Source organism: Gopherus evgoodei, chromosome 5 (genome assembly GCF_007399415.2).
Source record: "Gopherus evgoodei ecotype Sinaloan lineage chromosome 5, rGopEvg1_v1.p, whole genome shotgun sequence".
Lineage (NCBI taxonomy): Eukaryota > Metazoa > Chordata > Testudines > Testudinidae > Gopherus > Gopherus evgoodei.
In genome coordinates this window covers 70,959,600-70,986,828 of record NC_044326.1, presented here as the reverse complement: position 1 = coordinate 70,986,828, position 27,229 = coordinate 70,959,600, and the positions used below count along the sequence as shown (strand labels likewise).

At 43.4% G+C, this 27,229-nt stretch overlaps 1 protein-coding gene across 3 annotated transcripts in view; it reads left to right on the top strand.

Moving 5' to 3' along the window:
• The window catches only part of GALNTL6 (polypeptide N-acetylgalactosaminyltransferase like 6), a 964,319-nt gene that overhangs the window by 894,041 nt on the left and 43,049 nt on the right, over positions 1 to 27,229 (top strand). For all 3 annotated transcript variants that reach the window (XM_030564387.1, XM_030564388.1, XM_030564389.1), the window contains exon 9: positions 20,015 to 20,122. In XM_030564387.1, the coding sequence (XP_030420247.1) occupies positions 20,015 to 20,122 (108 nt within the window). The remainder of the gene's footprint in view (positions 1 to 20,014; positions 20,123 to 27,229) is intronic.

Genomic DNA, 27,229 nt, shown 5'->3' with positions numbered 1-27,229 from the left:
AAAATTTAATACATCATGTTCAAAGATAAGGTACCCAAGGAATTAAATACTTTGCCTTTTAGCCTCTTCACCATAATAACTTTCTACTTGCAGCTAGAGTTCCAGGAAATAGTCAAATGACATATCAACATTACAGGTTTTAGAGTGGTAGTCATGCTAGTCTATATCAGCAAAAACAACAAGGAGTCCTTGTGGCACCTTAGAGACTAACAAATGTATTTGGGCATAAGCTTTCGTGGGCTAAAACCCACTTCATCAGATGCATGGAGTGGAAAATACAGTAGAGAGTAAAAATACACAGCATATGAAAAGATGGGAGTTGCCTTACCAAGTTGGAGAGGTCAGTGCTAACGAACCAATTCAATTAAGGTGGAAGTGGGCTATTCTTCTTCAAGTGTTGTCCCTGTGGGTGCTCCACTGTAGGTGACGGTGCGTCCCAGCGCTGTCGATCGGAGATTTTCGGTAGCAGTGCCTGGTTGGGGCGCACGCACCCAGATGGTATCTCCCATCTAGTTGGAATCTTCCTGAATGCGTGCGCCCCACACCCTCCTCAGTTCCTTCTCAACCATCCTCAGCTGAAGACGGGACTTGGGGCAGTGCTGCCTTCTCTTCCCTGGTCTCTATAGGAAACAGTAACAAAGAACATAGGAATAATTATTAATTACTTCCCAGTTGTTTCCCTTCCTTTAGTATAGTTACATAATTACTTACTTAGTTAACAAAAAACAAAAAAAAACCCTCAGGCTTGTCTCCCATTGAGACACTCTTCTCTAACTCATAATGCCAGGACATTCAGGTTTCAAAAGATGCATCTCCTGTCAGGACTCCATGCCATGCTCAGATGGCCACTCTCATTGTGTGAAGTGCCTCGGGGACACCCACATCCCAGCGAAGTGCCTTCGCTGTGCGAGCCTCAAGTCGACAGCTCGTCTTGACAGGGATCTGCGCCTCAAGATCATCATGATGGAAAAATCCCTGCAGCCGCTGTCGGAGACAGGAAAGGTAGAACCTGCTCTCACACGCTCTCCAGCCAGATCGGACCTGGTGGGAAGCATTGCTTCACCCTCCCTGGAGCGGAGGCAAGAAGCTAAGCAGTCTCTCAAACGAGACGCTAACAAGGGTAGGGGGTCTCCAGCGAGATCCCTACCCCCTGTGCTGACAGCCCGAAAGACAGCTGTTTCAGCCTCTCCTAATGCCTCAGCAACCGCTCTGACAGAGCTTAGAGGCAGGGACCAGACCTCCCGCACGGGGAAGGCACCTGTTGATTCAGTCCCCTCAGCACCGCAAACGACTGCGGCACGGACAACTCACTCCTCTTTGGCACCGAGAGGGGCTACAGCACTGGCACCACGTTCCTCCTCGGCACCGGCAACGGCCGCGGTGCCGGCAGAGCGTTCAGCTCCGACACCCAAAACGGCCGCGGCACTTACAGCCTGGTCAGTTTCAGCGCTAAAAGCGGCCGCGGTCTCGCCAGCGCGCTTTGCCTCAGCGACGAAAATAACTGCAGTGCTGACAGCACGATCAGCCTCGGCACCGCGAAGAGGGTCGGCACCCAGCCACTCGTCTGCCCACGCACCAGCAGCAGACCCCCTGCAGGGCACCTCTTGGCAAAACACAGCAGGACACTCTCTGCCACTCTCTCCTACTAAAGAACTAGAGCAGAGAGCAGGCTTAGATCAGCCTAGAGAGCAGGAACAACAGCCTCTCAGTCAAAGTGACCTTCTAGTGCCTCCTGAGCCTCACTCTCTGCTCCTAGACACAGAGGACTCCTTTCTTGACCTGCCACTTTCTCCACCTGAACTGGCTTTCACCGACAGTAACCCTGAGCTACAGCAGCAAGCGGAGTTCTCCCCTCCTGCTTCTCCTCCACAGGCACCTTTACCGCCTCAGGTCACGGCTCAAGCCCAACAGCCTCAGTTTCCCTACGTTGCCCCCGCCGTGGGCAATGCTTAAGTTCTCTTACCCCATGCCTTGGCCTCAGTGGTACCCGTGGCAGAATCCTCCTACCAATCATCTTCCTTCGCTGCCTCAATCTCCTGTTCCATCCAGTTCCAGGGTGGCTGAGCCCCCTCCAGAGTCTGGGAGCTATGCACCATATCCTGACTCGCCTAACCCTAATTCTCCATTAGCCTCAGATGAAGCCATCCTACCTCCACCTCCATAGTTCATGGACGACTGCAAACAATTTCAAGAACTTTTCAGGAGAGTTGCACTCAGTCAGGATATCCCCTTAGAAGAGGTTCGGGAGAATCAGCACAAACTCCTCAAAATTCTTCAACCGTCTGTGCCCTCGAAAATCGTGCTCCCTATAAATGAAGCACTTATGGAGCCAGCTGACACCCTCTGGCAAACCCTAGCTTCTCTAGTACCAACTTGTAAGAAGATCGAACGTAAATACTACGTTCCTGCAAAGGACGCAGACTTCCTATTTTCTCATCCACCACCGAACTCTCTTGTCATTGATGCAGTTACACAGCGAACTAAACAGTCACAATATCGACCAACCCCACAAGACAAGGACCTTAGATGCCTTGATGTCCTGGGCCGCAAGGTTTATACATCCTCTACACTACAATTCAGGATTGCAAACTATTCTGCTCTCCTCGCCAGCTATGATTTTGATAATTATAATAAGCTTCTCGAATTTGCCTCATACATCCCAGAGCACAGAAGAACAGACTTCAAATCAATCCTGTCTGAGGGACAACTGATCCCCAGAACGGCCCTACAGACATCCTTAAACACGGCAGACACAGCAGCCCGTACCACTGCAACTGCTGTGGTTATGCGCAGATCCTCATGGCTCTCTGCGTCAGGCATTCCTAAAGAGCTCCAGACCAAAGTGGAGGACCTCCCCTTTGATAAGGACAAACTCTTTTCAAAAAAAACTGATGAACTCTTCCACACCATCAAAGATTAGAGAGTGACACTGCGCACCCTGGGCATTCACCCATCACTTCCCAGGAGACAACGATACCAACCATACCAAAGACCACGCACACATCAGTACTATCGCCCTCAATCCAGACCATATGACGCATCTAGAAATTGTACTAGACCTCCCAAACACAGACAAAATCAAAATCAAGCCACCACCTTCCGTCCACCAGGCAATAAACAACAGTTTTGAAGCTTTGGTCGAGGGTCTGAACGACCACCCCTTGATTCCACCACTTACTTCTCCATTTGGCCACCGCCTCCAGTATTTCCAACATGCTTGGCAGCGGATTACACAGGATCGTTGGGTCCTCAAAATAGTTTGGACCGGTTACTCCGTCCCGTTCATATCCTACCCTCCTACCCTTTCCCCGTCCCTCTTCAGGGACCCCTCTCACGAACAGTTACTTCGCACAGAAGTGGCACACCTTCTGCAACTAGGCGCAGTGGAACCTGTGCCAGCGCAACATCAAGGGACAGGGTTCTACTCCCATTACTTTCTAACGCAGAAGAAAACTGGGGGGTGGAGGCCTATACTAGACCTATGCCGACTGAACAAATTTGTGAGGACACAAAGATTCAAGATGGTCACACTGGGCACAATAATACCTGCATTGGATCAAGGGGACTGGTTCACAGCCCTCGACCTGCAAGATGCTTACTTCCATATATCAATACATCCAGCTCACAGACGCTTCCTACAATTCACAATCGGTCAGGATCACTTCCAATACAGAGTTCTCCCTTTCGAATTCTCCACAGCTCCAAGAGTTTTTTCCAAGACCCTAGCCGTGGTTGTGGCTCACCTCCACAAACACAGGGTCACACTTTTCCCCTACCTGGACGACTGCCTCATCAGGGACGACTCCTATGGTGAGACACTTCAAGCCACGTGCTTTGCCATCTCCATTTTTCACAGCCTTGGCCTCCAAATAAACATTCAAAAATCTACCCTGATACCTACGCAACAGATCGAATTCATTGGAGCTCATCTCGACTCAACCCAGAGCAGGGCCTCGCTCCCATACAACAGATTTCTCACTATCACGCAGCTCATACGTATGCTCTCTATTCATCCCAGGACGCAAGCAAGAACCTGCCTGCAGCTCCTTGGTCACATGACAGCTACCACCTTCGTGGTTCAACACGCCAGGCTACATATGAGATGCCTCCAAGGCTGGCTCAACTCCAGTTTCAAACCCAGCAGACATCCCTTAGGGATGCTGCTAACTCCTCCACTTAATGTTATAACTTCCCTACAATGGTGGACAAGTCCAGAAAACCTCTGCACAGGGGTTTCCTTCCAGCAACGATCCCCAACACTCATGCTCACCACGGACACTTCCCTGATTGGTTGGGGAGCGCATCTAGGGGAACACAGGGCACAAGGCTGGTGGTCTGCATCAGAGACACGTCTACACATAAATCTCTTAGAACTCAGAGCAGTGAGGAGAGCATGCCTTCACTTTCTTCATCTCATAAAGAACAAATACCTGCGAGTCTTAACAGACAACATAGCATGTATGTATTACATAAACAGACAAGGAGGAGCCCGATCACATTCCCTCTGCATGGAAGCCATTTGACTATGGAATTGGTGCATACGACATCAAATACAAATCATCGCTTCCTACCTACCAGGCTGTCACAACACAACTGCCGACGCACTCAGCAGACACTTCTCGACAGAACACGAATGGGAACTGTACCCTGCAGTACTCCAACAGCTCTTCTCCCACTGGGGCACACCGTTCGTAGATCTCTTTGCCACGACTCGAAACCGGAAATGCCATCTGTTTTGCTCCAGAGCAGGACTTGGGACTGCATCCTTAGGGGATGCATTCCTCATCCCATGGAACAACTGCCTCCTGTACGCCTTTCCACCTATCCCTCTACTACACAGCGTTCTTCGGAAGATCGCGGACGACAAGGCCCAGGTCACCCTTATTGCCCTGGCTTGACCAAGACAGACGTGGTACCCCTATCTTCTCCGCATGTCCTCCCGTCACCCATGGGCTCTCCCCAACAGACCAGACCTCCTTTACCAGGACAACGGACGAGTCCTTCACCCCCAGCTCCAAAAGCTCCACCTCACAGCCTGGTTCCTTCATGGTTCCAAACCCATGAACTAGTCTGTTCCGAACAGGTCCAACATGTCCTCTTGCACAGTAGGAGAGACTCTACTCGTAAAACCTACCTTCAAAAGTGGAGACGTTTTCCTCTTGGGTGCTCGCATAACCATTTAGCACCCAATAATGTGACCCTCCCTAACATTCTAGACTACCTCTTGAAACTAAAACAGGACGGACTCTTGATCAGCTCCATCAAAGTGCACCTGGCGGTGCTTACCACCTTCCATGACCTATTGGATGGGTACTCACTCTTTACACACCCCACCATTAAACGCTTCCTCTCTGGCCTGCAAAATCTTTACCCTGAAATTCATCCAACAGTGGCTACATGGAATCTTAACCTCATTCTTCATGCGCTCATGAAACCTCCATTTGAGCCGTTGGCTACCTCTTCTCACCTCCATATGCCCATGAAGGTGGCTTTCCTAGTTGCCATAACATAACATCAGCGAGGAGAGTTGGTGAAATGAGTGCCCTCATGGCCCACTCTCCCTACACAATCTTCTCCAAAGATAAAGTCACTTTGAGATCACATCCTAAATTTCTTCCTAAGGTAGTGTCAACATTCCATCTCAACCAACCTATATACTTACCTACTTTCTATCCCAAACCTCACAAAACTCCGCAGGACGCAACCCTGCATACTCTCAATGTGAGGAGAGCAATTACCTTTTATTTAGAACGGACTAAACCATTTCACAAGTCTCCACAACTCTTCGTTTCCATTGCCGAAAGATCAAAGGGAACGGCTATCTCTAAACAACATCTACCCAAGTGGATCTCTGACTTCATCAGATCCTGTTAGCATGTGAAGAATCTTCAACCGCCCGAAAACATTAGAACTCATTCCACTAGAGCCATGTCGGCATCCATTGCCTTCTTACACAACATTCCCATTCCTGATATCTCAAGGCGGCTACATGGTCATCTGAACACACGTTTGCAAAACACTATGCTCTCACGCAAGACACCATGGCAGACGCAATAGTAGGCCATACAGTACTATATTCAGTACTCCCTGCCGCATCTCGAAAATCCCACCAACCTTAGTGGGTACTGCTACACATTCACCTAGAGTGGAGCACCCACAGGGACAGCACTCGAAGAAGAAGAGAAAGTTACTCACCTTGCGGTAACTGAGGTTCTTCGAGATGTGTGTCCCTGTGGGTGCTCCACTCCCTGCCCTCCTCCCCTCTACTTTGGAGTACTAATATGATGCTCCATGGTAGAGATGGAACTGAGGAGGGTGTGGGGCACACGCACTCAGGAAGATTCCAACTAGACGGGAGATACCATCTGGGTGCGTGTGCCCCAACCAGGCACTGCTACCGAAAATCTCCGATCGACAGCGCCGGGACGCACCGTCACCTAGAGTGGAGTACCTACAGGAACACACATCTCGAAGAACCTCAGTTACTGCAAGGTGAGTAACTTTCTCTTCTATGTTGAGAATATACTGTATTTTCCACTCCATGCATCTGATGAAGTGGGTTTTAGCCCACAAAAGCTTATGCCCAAATAAATCTGTTAGTCTCTAATGTGCCACAAGGACTTCTTATTGTATCAACATTACAGTTTACATTTAGCTTCAGGATTCTCCCAGCCTAGTTCTAAACTTCCAGAAACCCCAATTTATAATGGATGAAATATAGTACATAAGACATAGACTACATTGTACACCTAGCTACATCTGAGTTTCAATGCTGGAGAGAGTAAAGTATTGAATGAAATGCACAGAAGATAACCTAGCAAGTTACTCCCAACTGCTAGGCTGTTTTTAATGGGTATTCTCAGGAACAGCTAAATGACTTGCATAACTGTGTTGCTATCATGTTAGTTTGAATCAGTTTTATATGAGAGTAAAATGAGATTGGAGGGCAAGAGAAACTCACAAGATAAATGGATGGACAGGTTGTTTGGATACATCAATCTGCATTCTGTATACTCAAATTATTTCAGAAACAAATGTAAACTGCCAGTAGTATCTGTCACATCTCTGCCAGGCTCACATAAGATTTTATTTGACCATTTCCCATGTTCCTGTTGTTTGTCATTGTGAAGAATAAAATTGGAATGCAATCCATTCCTCTTTGTGTAGAAACCATGGTAACAGCACTGGAAGTTCAGATACTAAATTGACCCAGCCTGTTTTGTTCGAGTGACAGATTTTTTGGAAACAGCTATGTCACACTGGGTCCTATTTCAGTCATATCTCCTTATTCATCTTATTACTGTATTTTGACCTTAGATTCCCTGTATCTCCTTATTAACATTAAAAAACACTTTAAACAGGATTTTGTAGCATTTTACTAGAAGGAATAACAACTTTCTGTTTGTGGATGTTCAACAAAAGCAGAAAGGTTCCATGGAATAGTGAAAGGAAAAATAAGATCAGCAGAGAGAGAGAAAGCAACAGAGAAATATTTTTTGATATATAGGTCATTAACTGAGGCTATGTCTACACTTCCGCTGGATCGACGCTTTGGCGATCGATGCAGCAGGGTCAATTTAGTGGGTCTAGTGAAGACCAACCAAATCAACCACAGATTGCTCTCCGGTCAACCCTGCTACTCCACCCCGAACAAGAAGAGTAAGGTAAGTCGACGAGAGAGACTCTCCCATTGACCCAGCACTGTGTAGACACTACAGTAAGTTGACCTAAGCTATGTCGACTCCAGCTACGTTATTCATGTAGCTTGAGTTGCATAACTTAGGTTGACTTACCGCAGTAGTGTTAGACATGTTAGTACTCATGACTGGGAACACTAGAAAATAAGCCCCAATTAATCTTGGAAGCAAAAAGCAGCCTTGGAGTTGGTCAGTTTTTGAGCATTATTGGATAATTTATTACAACACAAATGTTCTATGAGCAGGAATAAATAGGAATTCTACAAAACAAACATCAAACATTCCAACAAATGAAAATAAAATTTCTTAAACTACTTGGTATACTAATTTGATATGCTGTGTCTCTCTATTACATCTATGATCTCAGAGTTATGATTTCCTCACAACTATGCAGTGTCAAGCCCAGTCAGCATGTGGATAAAAGATTTGCGTATTGCAATGATGTATGTGTTTGGTACTGAACCTGTCTCGTTGACTTCAGCACGCAGACGTTTTGTCGGACCAGGTTCTTAGTTAGGAATATTTTTTCGTAGCAGTCAGTATTGAACTAATAGCTGTGAAACATGACGTTACAGGGAGTGATGTGTCCCACAGGTGCCAGCTGTTGCATGAGATTTAAGCCTGACATTCTGACAAGTTGTGATTGTCAAAAAGTTTTGTGGGATCTTTAATGAGAGTATCCTGGCCAAATTCCAGTTGGAGTAATTATATTTAGCCTACCTACAGTTTCCCCTTAAGTGTCAACTAGATACAGCATTCTTTGCACCTCCTGTCTCAAACTGCTCTGTAATATTGCTGTGTGTTGTTAAACAACTGTCAGGTTTCACCTCAAACTTGACTGCATGTCAGTTAAAGGTCACAAAGTTGAAGATATGGAGTCAAATTTGAATTTTCCCATATTTTGTGATGTTCAGATCTGGAGGTTTGGTTCAGGCCCATCTCTAATTTCAGTGACAGATGAAGTGATCCCTGTGTATTATTTTTAATCAGTTTGAATAAGGCTTTGTAATCACTCAGATTTTTTAAAGTTTGCCTGACACTTGTTTCTTGGTTTGCAGGAGGCAACATGGTTCCCTTTTGTTAGTGTCAGTCTCCGTGTAACACCATCACAGATGGCAGAAGTTATCACAGCTCTGATATCATGTTGATTAACCGCCATTTCAGAATCAGAGTGTACCAGCATAATGAGTGGTTCTGGGGGGAGAGGGAACCATGTCTTATGTCTTATACATATTAACTCTTCAGAAAACAGTCTCCAGATTAATTTTTTTAATAAAAAATAATATATTTTGTTTTTCTGACAGTATAAACCCAAGATCATTTTTGAATTAAAAAGATATAGAGACTCCTGCTGATACTCTTCATCATGTGATAAACTTTTTCAAGCTAGTGAACTGCTGGAATAGACAGATTAACAATGCGTCTTTTCAATAACCAGTAGGAAAGTGCCGCGTTTCCTATATTTACATCTGTTAGTAGAACAGAGCCCTGAGGTACTCATTTCCAAAATAAGTGTCCAAAATCTTCATAAAATAAAAGACAAATGCATTTCCTGTGTTTGCAAAAAAACACTGTAAGCTATGAATGGACATCCTAAATCACAGAGTGAAGGAAATTCTTAGGGTGAAATACTGGCGTCATTAAAAGCGCTCCCAGATTTCAGTGATGCCAGGATTTCGGTCTTTGTGAATTGCTCGAACTCTCACTACATGTGGATATAGACATTCATAAAATTGTTTGCCGAGTAGCAGCATAGTGTTTTGTGTTTTAAAAGTGTTTCCCCCAATAATTTTCAGTTTTTTTAAGAGCCATGTCTGTTTTCTCTGTACATTTAGCCCAACTCAGTAATGGGACCCAATAATAGTAACTAGCACGTATATAAGACCAGACTGTGATATTCTTGTTTATATTAAGTAGAACTTTACTAATGGTCTTATTCATTTCAGTGGGATCACTTGCGGAATAAGATGCTACTCATAATGAGTATCACAATCTATTCCATAGTGATTTGAGGTTTTTCAAAAAAACACTCACTAATCCATACAGTATCCCTGTGAGGCTAATAAGTACTAATAACTTCATTTTATAAATGGTAAACCATAGGCACAGAATAATTAAATGATACCATAAAGTGAACTGAGTTGGTGATAGATCCACTGGAGTTCCTGGTTCCCACGCCTGTACTCAGTACACTATATCATGCTTATCATAACCTTAGTCCCAGATTTGGACCTTAGCGTCCAAAATATGGGGGTTAGCATGAAAACCTCCAAGCTTAGCTACCAGCTTGGACCTGGTACTTGCTGCCACCACCCAAAAAATTAGAGTGTTTTGGGGCACTCTGGTCCCCCTGAAAAACCTTCCCTGGGGACCCCAAGACCCAAATCCCTTGAGTCTCACAACAAAGGGAAATAATCCTTTTTCCCTTCCCCCCTCCAGGTGCTCCTGGAGAGATACACAGACACAAGCTCTGTGAATCCAAACAGAGTGATTCCCCCTCTCTGTTCCCAGTCCTGGAACAAAAAGTACTTTCCTCTTCACCCAGAGGGAATGCAAAATCAGGCTAGCCACTTCAACACACACAGATCTCCCCTGATTTCTCCCTCCCACCAATTCCCTGGTGAGTACAGACTCAATTTCCCTGAAGTAAAGAAAAACTCCAACAGGTCTTAAAAGAAAGCTTTATATAAAAAAGAAAGAAAAAATACAAATGGTCTCTCTGTATTAAGATGACGAATACAGGGTCAATTGCTTAAAAGAATATTGAATAAACAGCCTTATTCAAAAAGAATACAAATCAAAGCACTCCAGCACTTATATTCATGCAAATACCAAAGAAAAGAAACCATATAACTTACTATCTGATCTCTTTGTCCTTACACTTAGAAACAGAAGATTAGAAAACAGAACTACTTCTCCAAAGCTCAGAGACAGCAGGCAGACAGAAAACAAAGACCTCAGACACACACTTCCCTCCACCCAAAGTTGAAAAAATCCGGTTTCCTGATTGGTCCTCTGGTCAGGTGCTTTAGGTGAAAGAGACATTAACCCTTAGCTATCTGTTTATGACAATGCTGCCTCACTTTCCTTTCCCCTGCTTTACTGTAATGTCCTGCCATTCAGGAGCCTCATATATTCTAGGGAATTTTTGCAATAACTTACCAACATAGTTAACACTGGTTCAGCTCCAGAAGCAACATTGGGAGCTCTGGTGTACATAGGTCATTGGCTGTTGTTGACGTTTTAAGAACTGTGTTCTCGAACCCTGCTAAGAGCAGATCTAACTGACACTGTCTGAATTTTGACTCCTGTTGAAGCAAATGGCAAAACTCCAACTGATTTTAATAAGGCCAGGCTTTCAACCTTAGTGTTTAAAATGCTGGTGGTAGCCAGTGACCATTTACAGCAGAGATCCCAGATCTGGCACCACTGAAATAATAGGAATAGTCAGAGGATTTTTGCAAAATTTCCTTAGTTAGTATAGCTAGAGCTAGGACTGGGCTTCCAGGAAGCTGTTGTTCTTACTAGCCAGAATAGGCCAGAATCAGCCTTGGAAATGTACAGTACATGTACAATCCTTTCATCGATTTTTATTTGAAACACATCATAAAACTAACATTTCATGATTATACCTTCACTATTTTAGAACGATTTATTTAGTATGTGAGCAAATTTAGTGCACATGAAAGTCAAGAATTAACACCACTGCTTAGGCTAAGATATAGCTCAGACTAGCACTGTGCAAGCATTGAATCTCACTGCTGCCTCAGTTTCCCCTTCTTGGACTTTTAAAAATTGCATAGAGACTCTTGTAATCTGGAATCTGCTTTATTAAAACTTGACAGTCTGTCAACTGAACTAAAGTCTTTCTCTAACTCTACAATTTCTTGGTCTCTTGCTGGACTATAATGTTCTTTCATAAATCCCAGGTCCTGCTGCCTGGCATTTCCTCAACCTTCCTCCTCCTAAGACGTCTGCCTCTCTTAAGGCTTCTGCCCATCACTGTAAATAGCTCCAGCAGGATCTCTAGCTACATCCTTTCCCCGACCTAGGCTCACCTGCAGGAACCAACTTGCTCTCTGCAGGGCTTTCTCTCTCTGAGCTGCTTCTTAGTCTCTTAAGCCAAGAACTAAGTGGTCTGCAGGCTATCATCTGATCCATGGCATCAAACCCATCACCTGGGAGGCAGCTAATTAGTGATACTAATTAGTTAATTTTGGAGAGTTTTCAATGCCTGTGGCTTTACTACACACACATGCTGCAAAATATACAAGGAATATTCCTATATCCACAATCCACATTGATCAAATAAGATGGCTAGGTTTATGTTGGAACCATTATTGTCCCATAAACCATATGTTCAGAAATGTAACTGGACGTAGGTCTTTCTAAAAAAAATTTCTCAGTGTAATATGTTCTATGTGAAACTGTCAATTAACTCCTTCATAGCACTCCAGTTAGATATTTAATAAAAAGCAAATTACAAATGCCACACAAATATATATTTTCACTACACATGATGCGATAAACAACCTAAAATGCCAGTCTCACATCTCAACATCTTAAGTTGTTGGGCAAATATGTAAAATCCCAATGGCTCCAAGAACTGAAAATGAAGGAAATTATCATGATGGGGTTGCCATGGGGTGTACGTTTGTGTGAAATGGGCCCTTTGCAGGTGGTGAGGCGCAGAGCAGTGTCCTGCCATGTGGTGTTTACTGGAGCCCTCTGCAGTATTTCCAAACCCTGAGCTTTCAAAAATAATGAGTCAGGCTCCAAAAATTCATGATATTGGCTTAAAAATAATAAAATTGGAATCTCTTTATTTGGTTTCCTTGTTTTGAGCCTTTAAGGGGTCATGTTTTCCAGCTTCTCGCCACAATAATAGGGGCAGCAACTTCCTTTTATTAACATGAAAGCTCAGATTCTCTCAAAATAGGAGGACTCCAGGAACTGGCCTTTTAAGAAAAATATTAAGCTTAATGAGATTCATGGTCCAATCACAAGAGTTGTTAACAGTGCATCTTGTTGATGCAGGTTAGCTCAGGAAAGAGAGCCACCTCACACAGTAGGCATAGCGCTGCTGCTTTAGAAGTGAGTTATGCCTGGGCCCTCTCCTCTCCAACAGAACCCATGATGCAGACAGCAACGTCCACAGTAACCATTTCGCTTCCCTTTCCCGCAACATCAACTGCAAATCATGTACCTTCAGGCCCACGATGTACTACCTTGCTGTTGTTAAATTTATTAGATTTCTCTCATGTTTTCTTTGTTCCATTTTCATAAAGTAACATGATTCTTGCAAAAAAAAATTAGGACTGCACAACACAATAGAAAATACGCTGAAAGGAAAATTCTGGTCACTCCTGAATGTTCAAAAGTCGCTCTGGAGTCACTCCACCATACCCTTAACTAGCATCCATTAATTGCCCGTCCCTCTGTGCTCTTCCAGTCTTGGGCTCCTCCTTGTCCCTTCTCCATGACACTCTGCCATTGGAAGGATTGCTCTTTTATTTGTGCTACCACATCTATCAAACTCGTTCTCCTGCGTCTTCCAATTCACATCTCCAAGCCCATGAGTCCCTTCATTTATATTTATTTATACTACAGTAGCACCTACAGACTCCAACCAAAATTCTGGCCCCATTGTGCTAGTCACTGTACTTACATAGCAGATAGTCCCTGTACTGAATTGCTTACAATCTACATAGACAAGATAAAGAGTGGGAGTTGAGGCACAAGGAAGTTAAGGGACTTGCTCAAGTTTCTCGAAGGCTATGGCAGAGCCAGGAAATGAATCCATATAACTAAGGCCCAGACCAGTGCCTTAACCACTAGACCACTGCAGCCTCTCTTTTCAAGCTTGCCTTTATGCCTTTCTCTTTGACCCTCTCTATGAAGTGTTCTGTGATGTTCTATAGGAAGGAGCTGATAAACTATAATTTAGTGCAATGTTTCTCAAATGGTAGGAGCCAAGTCACCCATGGATGATAGGAAGGTTTGAGATGGGTTTCCACATACAGGTCCAGAGTAACCCATCACTGGGTCCTAGGCAAACACACCTTCTACTAGGGTGCAGGGGAGGGTTGAACATGAGCCCATTCCACATTCAGCCCTCAGTGGCAGCTCCTATCCTGCAGGACTGGGCCCAGCTCCCATTCCAGGCCTTGCAACCTGGTGCATGGGGTCACAGCAACACAGCACCAAGTTTGGCCTGGCTGGAACACTCCTCTCTCTGCCTCTCCCCACCAGGGGCTTCCCTCTGCATCAACCTGGATTAGGGTTGCAGTGCCAGACTGGAGGGTGCATATGTATAGTGGCAGGTTGCCAAAAAGAGACAATGCTGTGGGTGGGTCAACTTAGTAAAAAGTTTGGGAACCACTGCATCATAAAATACTCCTGTTCTGAGCAGGGCTGGCTCCAGCTTTTCTGCCGCCCCAAGCAGATTGGCGGCAACCCAATCACGCCGCTTCATTCTTTGGCGGCAATTTGGCGGCGGGTTCTTCACTCCCTCTCTTCCTCTTCAGCAGCACTTTGGTGGCAGCTCAGAGAAGAAACGAGGGACCTGCTGCCGAAGACCCGGAGGTGCCGCCCCAGTACCAGACGGAGTGCCGCCCCTTTGTATTGGCTGCCCCGAGGACCTGCTTCCTTTGCTGGTGCCTGGAGCCAGCCCTGGTTCTGAGCTTTCTAAATTAAATTGACTTGTTTTGTTGGGTGGGGGGGTTACCTTGGCTACGGATCACATTCATTGCTATTATAAGAGACATTAGAGATCTTGAGAATTTTATTGCTTGCTAGTTAGGCAAACAGAGGCATCAACATTATGACAGCATTTGGGAGCTCCACACCAGCAGAATTCCTTTTATGGTGCCCTAGAGGTCTGCAATATTTAACACACAAGATTTCAAATTGTTTCTCCAATTTCTCATAACATTTAGCACAGGTGACATAAAAATGCACATTTGAAAGACAAGGTTCCCAGCACTGAACTTCCTAAGAAAATATAAAAATTCCTTTAGTCATTCTGAAGCTAAAAGATAAACAGGAACAGCTGCTAAATGTCCTACAAGCCAGCCTGAGATTCTTTCCAATTATGCTACAAAATGCACCTCAGGTGCAGCACAGCACTTTCAAATTAAGTTTTATATCTATCAAATACAAGCCTAACATGAAGTGCTGTTTCCTCCCAATTGTTATTGCCTCAGTGTATCTGATTGCCTTTTCCTAATTCCTTTTTTTTATTGATCTCCTACAGCATCAAGAAGATGCAATATATGTGTTCTTCAACACTCATTACATATGTTACAGTAATAAAGCACCTAGATAGGTTTCTGCTTCCTCACATTATGTACATGCTCTATGAAAGGGAGCTGACCTTCCACTGAGTTTATCTGCTAGGCTGTCATCTTTTCCAAGGGCTAGACTTAATCCTTTTATTGTCTTCCCATGCCCTAGAAACATTGTCACAACACATATTAACAGTAATTGTAAATGAGTGGTTTTCTCCCGGGCACCACCTTGTGGCCTCAGGGCAGCCCCTCGCCTCAGTTTCCCTCTTGGTTAACCCAAAGGACTCCACTTCAGGCTCTTACTTAACCAATACTGCTCCTGGGAACCAGTTTATTACAAAAACCTTGTGAAAATAGTCTATAACAAAAGTCCCAAAACATAGTTCATATCAACCCATGCACATGGTCTTTGTTCTCACCATACCCCAGTGTCTTCCATCACAAATTAGGCTCCTATCTGTCCTTTTCCATCCCTTTGCCAGGACGACCACTCCAACCCTTCCTTTTAGGGCGCAAGCCTGCCTTTCCCAGTGGAAAGTCCTGCAGCCTTTCTACTGGGAGCATGCTTACCAGGGGAGCATCCCTCACTTCCCCGGCCCTCTTGCTGTTTCTCTGGGTCCAGCTCTCCAGTAAGGAGATATCAGTGGATAAGCCCCTCCTCTGCTCCCCCTGCCTTCAGTTGTCTCTGGCCATTGTCTCCAGCTCTCCATCTTAGACCCAGCAGGAACCTCCCTCTGCTGCTCCCCCTAACTTCAGTCCTCTCCAGCCTTGGCTCAGAGACACCAGCTAGCAAACTCCTCTTGCTCCTTTCCTACCTTCAGCCATCTCCCAGGAGCCACCTTCTGTCTCTGGCCACTCTCTTCTCCTGTCTTGATTCAGTTCTGGTTTGACTTCTGACTGACCTTTTGTAGATCCCCAGGTGCTGCCTCACACTTTGAATTAGCCAAGCTGGGATCATCTGGACTGAAACAGGAGAGCTGAGCTCAGTTTCATCTAATAGGCCAGCTACTCTATTACAGTAATAAATAATATTAAACTTACTTGTATAGTGCCTTGAGTATGCAGACAGCTATAGTCCCTACTCCAAAGAGCTTACAGTTTGACAAGATGACATACAACCAAAGGATTGTCAGGAAGGGGAATAATGGAACATGAAGGAGTGGTGAAGTTAACCACATCTTGTTAGTTTCATTATTTCTTTATGGATTTTTGTATGTTTATGCACTGTTTTTCAGTAAGTTAGGAGAGTGGGTGGGCAAGGGTTTAAGGGCCTTGATGGAGATGCTTTAAGAAAGGGCTTGTAGGAGGAGAACAGTGTAAGCAAGGTGAACTGACGAGCCGCCTCAGAGTGAAAACCTGTCAGTTTTAACTATTATTTTTTCAGACTTTTGTGAGCAGTCATGAAGCTGACAAGAATCAGGTCACTTTTTTATTTTCTGCTGTAGCTGAAAAAAAGCAGACACAACTGCCAGCAGGCAGTAGAGAAGATCTGGAAAATGAAAAAGGTTTGGTGAGATTCAGACATGACAAACGGGAGTTGTAGAGTAGTGGAAATATTTCCATTTCAGTAGCCAGAAAGTTGAGGAAGGAGCAGAATAACAGAGAGAAAGCTAGAGTTGCAGTTGAGAAAAAGAGAACGCTCATCTTCATAGCAACTGGGAGGCTATGGGATAGGAGGTGAGAATAGAGAGCGAATGCTCCTCTGTTCTAAAAGTAATTATTTTCAGTGGGTGGGACTTCACATTTATCAGGCACATGCTAGCTGAAGGCTGATAGAGAAGATGGTGCCCCTGAACACCATACAGGGACAGCACTGTGGTGGTAACTATTCCCTTACTCAGCTGCTGTACACAATCTGTGATCTCCATTGCAGAGTTCGCCCTACCCAGCAAAATCGCCATTATCCTATACCTTGGCTCTACATGTCTACCTAGACCTTCACTTTTCCTGTTACTGTCCTAACTTCAGGTGACCATGATGCTGAGATGATCAGCATGCGCTACTGCTGGGCTCTCTATTTGTCTCATTAGTCTGTCAGCACTAATTTGTTGTACCTTTTGGGCTTGTATGAATTTGAATGCCTGCTGTTGTGTGCACTGTAGGGCTGAGGACGTTTTACTTAGACTTCCTCTGAGCACTTTTGCAATCTGCTCTCTGGGAGAAATAGAGAGAGTAGCCAAAGGGTATAACAACAGGTATCTTAACTATGCTACCTTTTCTGATGGTGTACGCTACGTATTCCCGTCATTAACTATCTGGTTTCCACACAGACCACACTGTTTTTTCAGTGAAAACATAACAACTCTGGGGTAAATTCCTGACTATACTAAAATCAATGACAAAATTCCCATTAACATCAGTAGGGCCAGCATTTCACTGCTGTTGTCTATGTATTGTGTTCTACTTTTCCCTAGACCACAAGCACGTTTTGCCCTCTGCGTCATGTGTACAGAACACACTGACTGCAGAAACTGGGCCCTTTGCGTGTGGATATGTATATGCAGAGACTGAACCTTGTAACATGGAATCTCTGACAAGATTCTGGGAGATGTTGCATCATGTCTTTATTTTTACTCTGATATTAATTATATTATGTCTTGCCTTTCACACCTCCTTACTGAGTTCTTCATTGTCTCCAGAGCCAGATCCTTCCAGATGTTTATGATGTATACTATTGCAGCTTCCACACAGCGTCAGTACAGACCATACTGTGATAGTGACCATGTTTGACTTCTCAGTGAAGCTAGGTGTCTTTATACACTTTCCTAGTTGATTACAGAATGTAGATGCTGCAGAGTAGTGTTTAGGGAATAGGAAACCTCTTAAAAGGTCATGTTCTTCTACTCTAGAACTTTTCCAAAAGTTTGACTATTTCCCTAAAATAATCTACCATGAAAATGTGGGGGGACCGGGGGGGCTAATGAAAAATTTTGCACTATACAAAAACAGTTTTTCTAACTAACCTAGATAAGAAAAGAATCTTACTCACAAATCTTTTGCTCTTCAAACCTACACGAACTGAATAAATCAGCATTACTCTGTGGCTGCTCTTCTCTGTCTGAAAGACTCTGTTTTTCTTCTTGCTAATGGTTTCCTCTTTCTCTTTCTGCACATGGGGATGGTTTGCTTGCTGATGATCTCACAGTTTGGAAGCTGGAAAAGCTGAGACTGCAAGTGCTCTGTACAGAACAAGTGCGGAATAGTGGGTGTTCTGCTTACAGAACAATTTGCAGACTCAGGGAGCTAAGAAAGTTGTTTTGCCAGGGTTATGAAAAGCAAAGTGATTTTCCTACTTGACATATTCAGCAGACTACTCCATTATTGTGCTAGTCCCAGCACAAGGTCTACAAGTGCATTTTGAACTCTTAGAGTGTGAATAGTTTTAAAATCTATTTATATGTTCTGCTATCCTATTTACTGTTGTCTTTGATGGTCCCACTGACTTATTAGTAGAAAGTCAAAATACACTCTAAGATCAGTGTGTTTATCCTACAAGCAGGGTGGGTGCAAGGATGTTTCGTGCCCTAGGCAAAACTTCCACCTTGCGCCCCACCCTGAGCCCTGTGGCAGCTCCCCACCCCCCCAAGGCATCCCCCCGCATCAGCTCCCCACCCACCCCCCACCAAGGCACCCCCCCTGCAGCAGCTCCCCCCTCCTCCCTGTGGCGCCCCCCAGCAGCAGTCCCCCGGCCCAAGGAGCCGTGCCGCAGCTCCCCACCCCAGCTCATCTCTGCTCTGCCTCCTCCCCAAGCACACCATTGCTGCTCCACTTCTCCCACCTCCTAGGCTTGCAGCGCCAATCAACTGTTTGGCGCCGCAAGCCTGGGAGAGAGAGAAGCAGAGTGGGGCGGCATGCTCAGGGGAGGAGGCAGACCAGAGGTGAGCTGGGGCAGGGAGTTCCCCTGCATGTCCCCCTGCCCCCCTTACTTGCTGCAGGCGGCCCTCCCCATGCCCCCCTGCCCCAGCTCCCGCCGCCTAAATGCTGACGACGGCCGGGGAGGCCGAAGGACCCGAAATGCTGCCCCTCAAATGCTAGTGCCCTAGGTGACTGCCTCAGTTGCCTAATGGGTTGCACCAGCCCTGCCTACAAGTATGTTGATCCATTTTGCCAACCTACTATCTTAGTGGTCTGTTTAGCTGACAAACTGAAGTACACTAGTTCTCATGTCACCGAAGTACATAAAGTCACATCCATCAGAGTTACTGAGCTGGTTTCCACTGTGACTATTGCATGATTCAGAGTCTCCCTCTCTGATAGAAACATCTGTTAAAAACAAGCAACACTGAAGCCCTTGTGAAGAGTGAAATTGCTCATTGCCCATCATCCTGTAGCACATGCATCTGTGGCCTGATTTTCAGAGATGCTGTGCACTTACGCTTCCACTAATTTCGACTGGACTTGTGGTTGCTTAGCACTTTTGTAAATCAGGCCCTTAAACATTGAAAATAATATTCCAGTTGATGCACTTTCTTTCAATATCAGAAGCTTGGACTAAAGATGACATATATATATGAATTTGAGTAGATAATCTATTTGGATATTTCTGTTTCATTTTTTCTTCAGAAAAGTACATTCTAGTAAAGAGCCAAGCCTTGTACTGATTATATACTATAGATTGTAGGCCAAGGGTCCTGAGTTTAACTTCTAAATTATCATCTGATTTGTACGTTTAACGTATATATACATTTAACTGTATATAACTTTTGAAAATTTGGCCCTATTGAAATTAAGAATTTAATTAGTAAATTTAATTAAGAATATTAAGAATTTGGAAATTCTTGGATAAAGACATCTTGTTTATGTTGTAAAAAGCATTGCTGGTAGATGCAGTAGCTACTATTCTTTACAGTGTGTACTGTTCTTTTTTAATGTGATCTCTTTTTGAAGTGAGACCCGACATATCAAAACATGGATTTTCCTTTCATCAGAATGAAATAGGACTGTCACGAAGAGGGATCAGTGCAGAATGATTTAGGATTTTATCTTCTCTGCTGGCATTCAGTTGTCACTGTTTTGTTTTCTTCTCAGGTTTGGATGTGTGGCGGTGGCATGTTTGATGTTCCATGTTCTAGAGTTGGACACATTTACAGAAAGTATGTCCCTTATAAAGTTCCATCTGGAACCAGCCTGGCACGAGTGAGTAGCTGCTAATTGAAATTTTCCGTCTTTAAGTTGTCAGTCACTTTACTCCTTGTGGGTCGATTTCTTTATTTAGAATTTCTCTGACTAGCATATAATGTGCTATTACTTTTGTAACAGCGACCTTCTAAAGGCAAGGCTTCCAAGAACAAAACAGTGCTCAGTAAAAAAATTAAGTTAGAGGCTTCAGAACAGAGGCATATTACTTTCACATTCATTCAAAAGAATATATGAATTCCCTGAAGCACAGGATTGCCTTTTACACACTCACTGTGACTGTCAGTCATGGTTTTATAAGCAAAATCTGACAAATCACTGGGAATTTGAATGGTTGATTTTTCAGCAGGATTTTGATCAGTCAGCAAATTAATCCAGCAGCCTATGTCTTGCAAAAGGAATATTCTTTGGAACAAAAGAATTGATCAGCAGTGATTTAAGTGACTGGTTATAACCTCTGTAGGGAATATGAGTACCTTCTTACCATGAAAGAGAAGGGAACCATGAGATCCCAATACTCTTTCAAAGAGATTAAACATCTCTATATCCATGAGGTTTTCCTTCTCTAGAGGAAATGGACCTATGAAAACTATAAGTTTCTTGAGAGAAATGAGGAACTTGTTCAAGGAATGTCAAAAATAGGAAACTAAGGGCACTGCTGTGACTTCCAGGCAAAATATTAGTATTTATTAATCTTTAATCTTAATGTTTTCCATTTTAAATGTTACTAGATGGTTCATTTGTATTTCCCTTTTTAGAACATAAAATGGCATAAATATTGGTGTTTGCTCATCACCATAGGGAACATCTTATGAATCATATTTTTTCTTAATAGTGAAAATATATATGAATCAAAAATACATCTTTGAGGAGGAGAAGCTCTTGACTTCTCTGCTGCAGGACTACACTCACTGTAATGATTCCACAGCCTAGCCAACCATAAGCCTAATAAGAGAGACAAGAAAATGAATTCTACCCTATTTGCTAACTGCAGTACTTGATATATGACCAATTTAGATATATTTTTAGGTGCCAAGTCTAAGGAGCTGTCCCAAATTGAGAAGTTAGTAGAGGAGAATTTGGAACAAATTGATAAATTAAACAGCAATAACTCACCAGGACCAGATGGTGTTCACCCAAGAGTTGTGAAAGAAATCAGCTATGAAACTGCAGAACTACTAACATATTGTGGTATGTAACCCATCTCTTAAAAATCAGCCTCTGTATCAGATGACTGGAGGGTAGCTAACGTAACGCCTATTTTTAAAAAAAGTTCTAGAAGCAATCCTGGCAATTACAGGTCAATAAAGCTTACCTTTAGTACCAGGCAAACTGGTTTAAACTGTAATAAAGAACAGACTTATCAGACACACAGATGAACACAGTATGTCGGGGAAGAGTCAACACAGCTTTTGTAATGGAAATCATGCCTCACCAATCTACTAGAATTCTTTGAGTGGGTCAACAAGCGCATGGACAAGAATGATGCAGTCAATATAATGTACTTGGACTTTCACAAAGCCTTTGACAAGGTGCCACACCAAAAGGCTGTTAAGCAAAGTAAGCTGTCATGGGATAAGAGAGAGGATCCTCCCATGGATCAGTAATTGGTTAAAAGACAGGAAACAAAGGGTAGGAATAAACTGTCAATTTTCACAATGGAAAAAGGTAAATAGTGGGGTCCCGCAATAATCTGTACTAGGACCTGCGCTGTTCCACATGTTCATAAATGATCTGGAAAAGGGGGTAAACAATAAGGTGGTAAAATTTGCAGACAATACAAAATTACTCAAGATAGTGAAGTCTAAATCTGACTGCAAAGAGTCAGGGGCAGCTCTGTTTTCTGTGAATTGCCACCGAAGCTGCAGGACTGGCGGCGGACCTCCCACAGGCATGCCACGAAGGCTGCCTGACTGCCATCCTCACAGCGACTGGCAGGCCACCCCCTGTGGCTTGCCACCCCAGGCATGCGTTTGCTGCGCTGGTGTCTGGAGCCACCCCTGCAAAGAATTACAAAGAGATCTCATAAAACTTGGTGACTGGGCAACAAAAGGGCAGATAAAATTCAATGCTGATAAGTGCAAAGTAATGCACATCGGAAAACCTAATCCCGACTATACATACCAAATCATCAAGTCTAAATTAGTTGTTACTACTCAAGAAAAAGACTTTGGAATTGTCTTGGATAGTTCTCTGAAAACATCTACTAAGTGTGCAATGGCAGTCAAAAAAGATAACAATGTTAGGAACCATTAGGAAAGGGATAGATAAGGAGATGGAAAATGTATTGCCACTCTATAAATCCATGGTGCACCCACACTTTGAAATCTGTATGCAGTTCTAGTTGCCCATCTCAAAAAAGATATTAGAATTGGAAAAAGTACAGGGAAGGGCAACAGAAATGATTAGGAGTATGGAACAGCTTCCATATGAGGAGAGATTAAAACTTTTGGGACTTTTCATCTTAGAAAAGAGATTATTAAGAGGGATATGATAGAGGTCTATAAAATCATGATAGTGTGAAGAAAGTGAATAAGGAAGTATTATTTATCCCTTCATACAGGGCTGGCTCTTGGTTTTTTTGCTGCCCCAAGCAAAAAAAAAAAAAAAAAACCACTCTGGGAACGCAACCGCCAAAGTGTCAGGAATGCTGCCCCTAAAATTGTGACACCCCAAGCACGTGCTTGGTTTGCTGGTGCCTAGAGCCAGCCCTGCCTTCATATTACACCAGGGGTCACCCAATGAAATTAATAGGCAGTAGGTTTAAAACAAACACAAGCAAGCACTTCTTCACACAACATACAATCAACCTGTGAAACTCATTGCCAGGAGATGTAAAGGCCAAAACTATAACTGGGTTAAAAAAATAATTAGATAAATTCATGGAGGATAGGTCCAACAATGGCTATTAGCCAAGATGGTCATGAATGCAACCTCATGCTCTGGGTGTTCCTAAACCTCCAACTACCAGAAGCTGGGACAGGGCCGGCTCCAGGCACCAGCATTCCAAGCAGGTGCTTGGGGCGGCAATCTGCAAGGGGTGGCAGTCTGTGTGTTTTTGCCTCCGAGCAGCATGCTGAATTGCTGCTGCGGACGGCAGGGGCAGTCCGTGTGCTGTTAGGGCGGCATGCGTGTTTCCACAGTGGTAGCAATTCGGTGGCAGCTTCTATGTTCATCTGTCCGTGGCGGCGCAGCTTCTGTCTTCTGGCTGAAGATGCCGCCTAACAGCACACGGACTGCCCCTGCCGTCCGCAGCAGTTCAGTGCGCTGCTTGGGGCAGCAAAAACAGAAGAGCCAGCCCTGGCTGGGACTGGATGACAGGGGAAGGATCACTTGATAATTGCTCTGACACATCTAGCCACGGTCAGAAGACAGGATACTGAGCTAGCAGGGCCATTGGTCTGATCCAGCGTGGCCATTCTTATGTTCTTTCAAAAACTGGCGTGAGGATCACAGTCTCTACTATACAACAGGCCTATCAAACTCCCATCCATTCTGGGCAGTAAGGACTGTAAACAATCACTAGTGTATCATACTATACATCTTAGTATGTATCACAGTGTCAATTGTCTTCTTTCTTAGGATCACATTTCACACATTCTCACACTATCAGTCGAGCCCTGCAAAGCCTAGACATACTTCTTTTGCTGAATCATGGTCTATGAACTAGGAAATGTCCATGTAAAAAATATTTTACCAATGTGGCACTGAATGTTTTCAAAAAGTGAGCAAAACAAACTGGAAAAATAAATGCCACATTTATAAAGCAGACTCTGACAAACAAAATAAGAGAGAATTACTAAAGCAAAAAGACTTTTTTGTAGATGCCTCAGGATGTTGCTGCCTGCCAAACACAGTCAGGTCCCAATTTACAGGTAATTGCACATAGAGCAAGATTAATGGGTGTACAGATGTTTACAGTGATTCCACTTCCTAAGGCAGCACAAACTGATTATCATTCATTCCAAACCCTACTATCTTAGCACAAAATCACAGCCACTAATAACTATTTTTGTCTGATTGCTTTATGTGAAATAATTTTCAGTAAAAAGTCTTGAAACCTTGTACAAGACACTGTTCCAATATATGAATTCTGGATTCTTATGCTACATTATTTTAACTACTTTGGTATTGAAGACCGTTGCTCCATTTTTATGCATTCTAGTTAAGCCATCAGCTCCTAGCCAATTATCTGGTAAAACAGATTTTAAAATAAGATCAGCAATTTCTTATAGGTACATTCCAGTTTATTAGACAGGTTTTGTAAACTCCATATTAATAGATTTTTCTCTTCATGATTCCCTAAACAATATAAGAGTTCTATCAATAAAAACTTGCCATTCATGACCTTAGAATTTCAAAAGATGCCTACAGCAGTCTTTTTCATTTGCAAACATTTTAAATCGACTTTTAGCACCTTCTCCAGAGCATTAGACTAGTGTAGGTCTTTCTGAACTAGGGATTGGCAAACCCAGTGAAAGTCAACTTTAGATTTAACCCCAAAATGTGGTGAATCCTAACCCTAACTTGAATTCCACCCTGCATTCTAGGACTTGGGATACCAGAGCCCAGTAATCCTCTGACCCAGCAGGCATAGATGATGACATTTGCCTCATTACACTATGTTGTTGAATTGGAACTTGCAAGACTTTGGGTTCACTTCAAGAGGCAAGAATTAAGGTGGGTTCAGATTCCCAGCTGAACCACTTGCTCAGCCTTTTTCTGTGGCGTTAAAGGGCTCTATAGACCAAGATACTGTAGGCATACCATCTTGTGCTGTGATTCCCAAATACAGAGCATTAGGCATTGTCATAACCTATTCCCAGATTTGGACCTTAGCATCCAAAATATGGGGGTTAGCATGAAAACCTCCAAGCTTAGTTACCAGCTTGGACCCGGTAAAGCTGCCACCACCCAAAAAATTAGAGTGTTTTGGGGCACTCTGGTCCCCCCAAAAACCTTCCCTGGGGACCCCAAGACCCAAATTTCTTGAGTCTCACAACAAAGGGGAATAAACCACTTCCCTTCCCTTCTCCCTTCCAGGTGTTCCCTCCCTGGGTTCCTGGAGAGATACACAGAAGCAAGCTCCGTGAATCTAAACAGAGGGATTCCACCCTCTCTATTTCCAGTCCTGGAAAACACAAGTACTTCCCTCTTCACCCAGAGGGTATGCAAAGTCAGGCTAGTAAATCTAACACACACAGATTTCCCCCTGACTTCTTCCTCCCACCAATTCCCTGGTGAGCTACAGACTCAATTCCCTGGAGTTCCCCACTAAAGAAAAACTCCAACAGGTCTTAAAAGAAAGCTGTATATAAAAAGAAAGAAAAAAATACATAAAAATGGTCTCTCTGTATTAAGGTGACAAATAGAGGGTCAATTGCTTAAAAGAAATATGAATAAACAGCCTTATTCAAAAAGAATACAATTCAAAACACTCCAGCAACTACACACATGTAAATACAAAAAAAAAACATATAAACCACTGTCCTTTCTGTACTTACAACTGGGAAACAGAAGATTAGAAAGCAGGAGACAGAAATCCTCTCATAGCCGAGAGAGAGTACAGGCAGAAGACAAAAACAAAGAACTCAGACACAAACTTTCCTCCACCCAGATTTGAAAAAGTCTTGTTTCCTGATTGGTCCTCTGGTCAGGTGTTTCAGGTTACTCCTTTCCAGGTGTAAGAGACATTAACCCTTAGCTATCTATTTATGACAGGCATGATGATTTTTTTTCTAGCTGTGAACAATGTTTGGGGTTTGCTGAAAACAGCACTTGAACATTTTTGTCAGTTTCCAGCCACATTATAGGACAAAGTAGAATCAGTGAGTTAGACGAAGCAAATCCGTAAAGTTACATTATCCATTGACCTCAATGCAAACTGACAGATGGCTCCTTTTGTATTTTTTTAAAGCAGGCTTCACAAAAGAGACTGAGGCAGCTCCTGTGTAAGGTGACAGCACAGGTAGCTTTGCAGTCACTCAGTCCTTTAGCACAGCAAGCAGCAATAGACTTCAGTTGTGATCCAGCAGTCACCAGAAATGACAGAAACATCAGCTTGGAATAAGCGGGTCATTTGGGGCATTATACTCTTCCTGTAACACAATTATATACCTCATAAGAATACACTTTTCCCTCTTAAGTTTCCCTCTCAGTCATTATAACACTTCTTATAACATTTAGACGTGTTTATAAGTCCATAGTCAAAATTAATTAATAGTTGAATCAAAGTCCCAACCCAGGAGCCAATTGTTTTAAGAAGGAAGTTTGAATATCTGCATGGCAATTTTTGAATGCAAGAAAAACAAAACAATCAAAATCTCAGTATTTTTATATTGTTTCTTCAATCTAACAAAAATGTTTTGTTTTTAAGGGGCAGGAAAGGAATAAGCAGGTAGTTTATGGTCTATTAACCATTTGGAGAAAAAAGAAAACTGATAAATATATTATATCCAGAAGGATAACTAGTTTGCAATGGCAATAACTACTTTGGGGGATTTATTTGATGCTTTATCAAAGCAACATTGTCTAGTAGCTAAAGAAACATATTGGGGGTTTGGATTCCTGGATTCTATTCCTAGCACTGCCACTCCCATGCTGTGACCTGTGGTAAGTCATTTAGCCTCATTGTGGCTCATTGTGCCCTTCTGTAAAATGGGCATCAAAATATTTGCCTATTTTAAGGAGTCACTGGTCTTCGTGGCATGGGGAGTAGAAGGGGTAAATAATAGTCTGTATCCAAACTCTGCATGCACTGCATAGTGCTTGCATGATTTTCACTGCAAGATGTGATTACAGCATGTAACTAAGGGTGAATAAAAATAACAAATAGGATATTAATAGCAGTGGCAGTAAAGCCACACGTCAAAGTGACTTTCACCAGCATACAGAAAGCAGCTTGAGTTTCTAGCTCCTTACTCTTCCAGTAATGCAAATAATATATATCACTAATTCTATCTGAATGAAATGCAAACATTTCCAGAGAGAAACATGGCATCTACTTTGCAGCAGCAGCAGCACTACTATTACTACTGTATTTAGGATGAAAGCCGGATTAATATCTGTCTTCTTGCAAAAAGTGCCATGAGATTTTTAATGAATGTA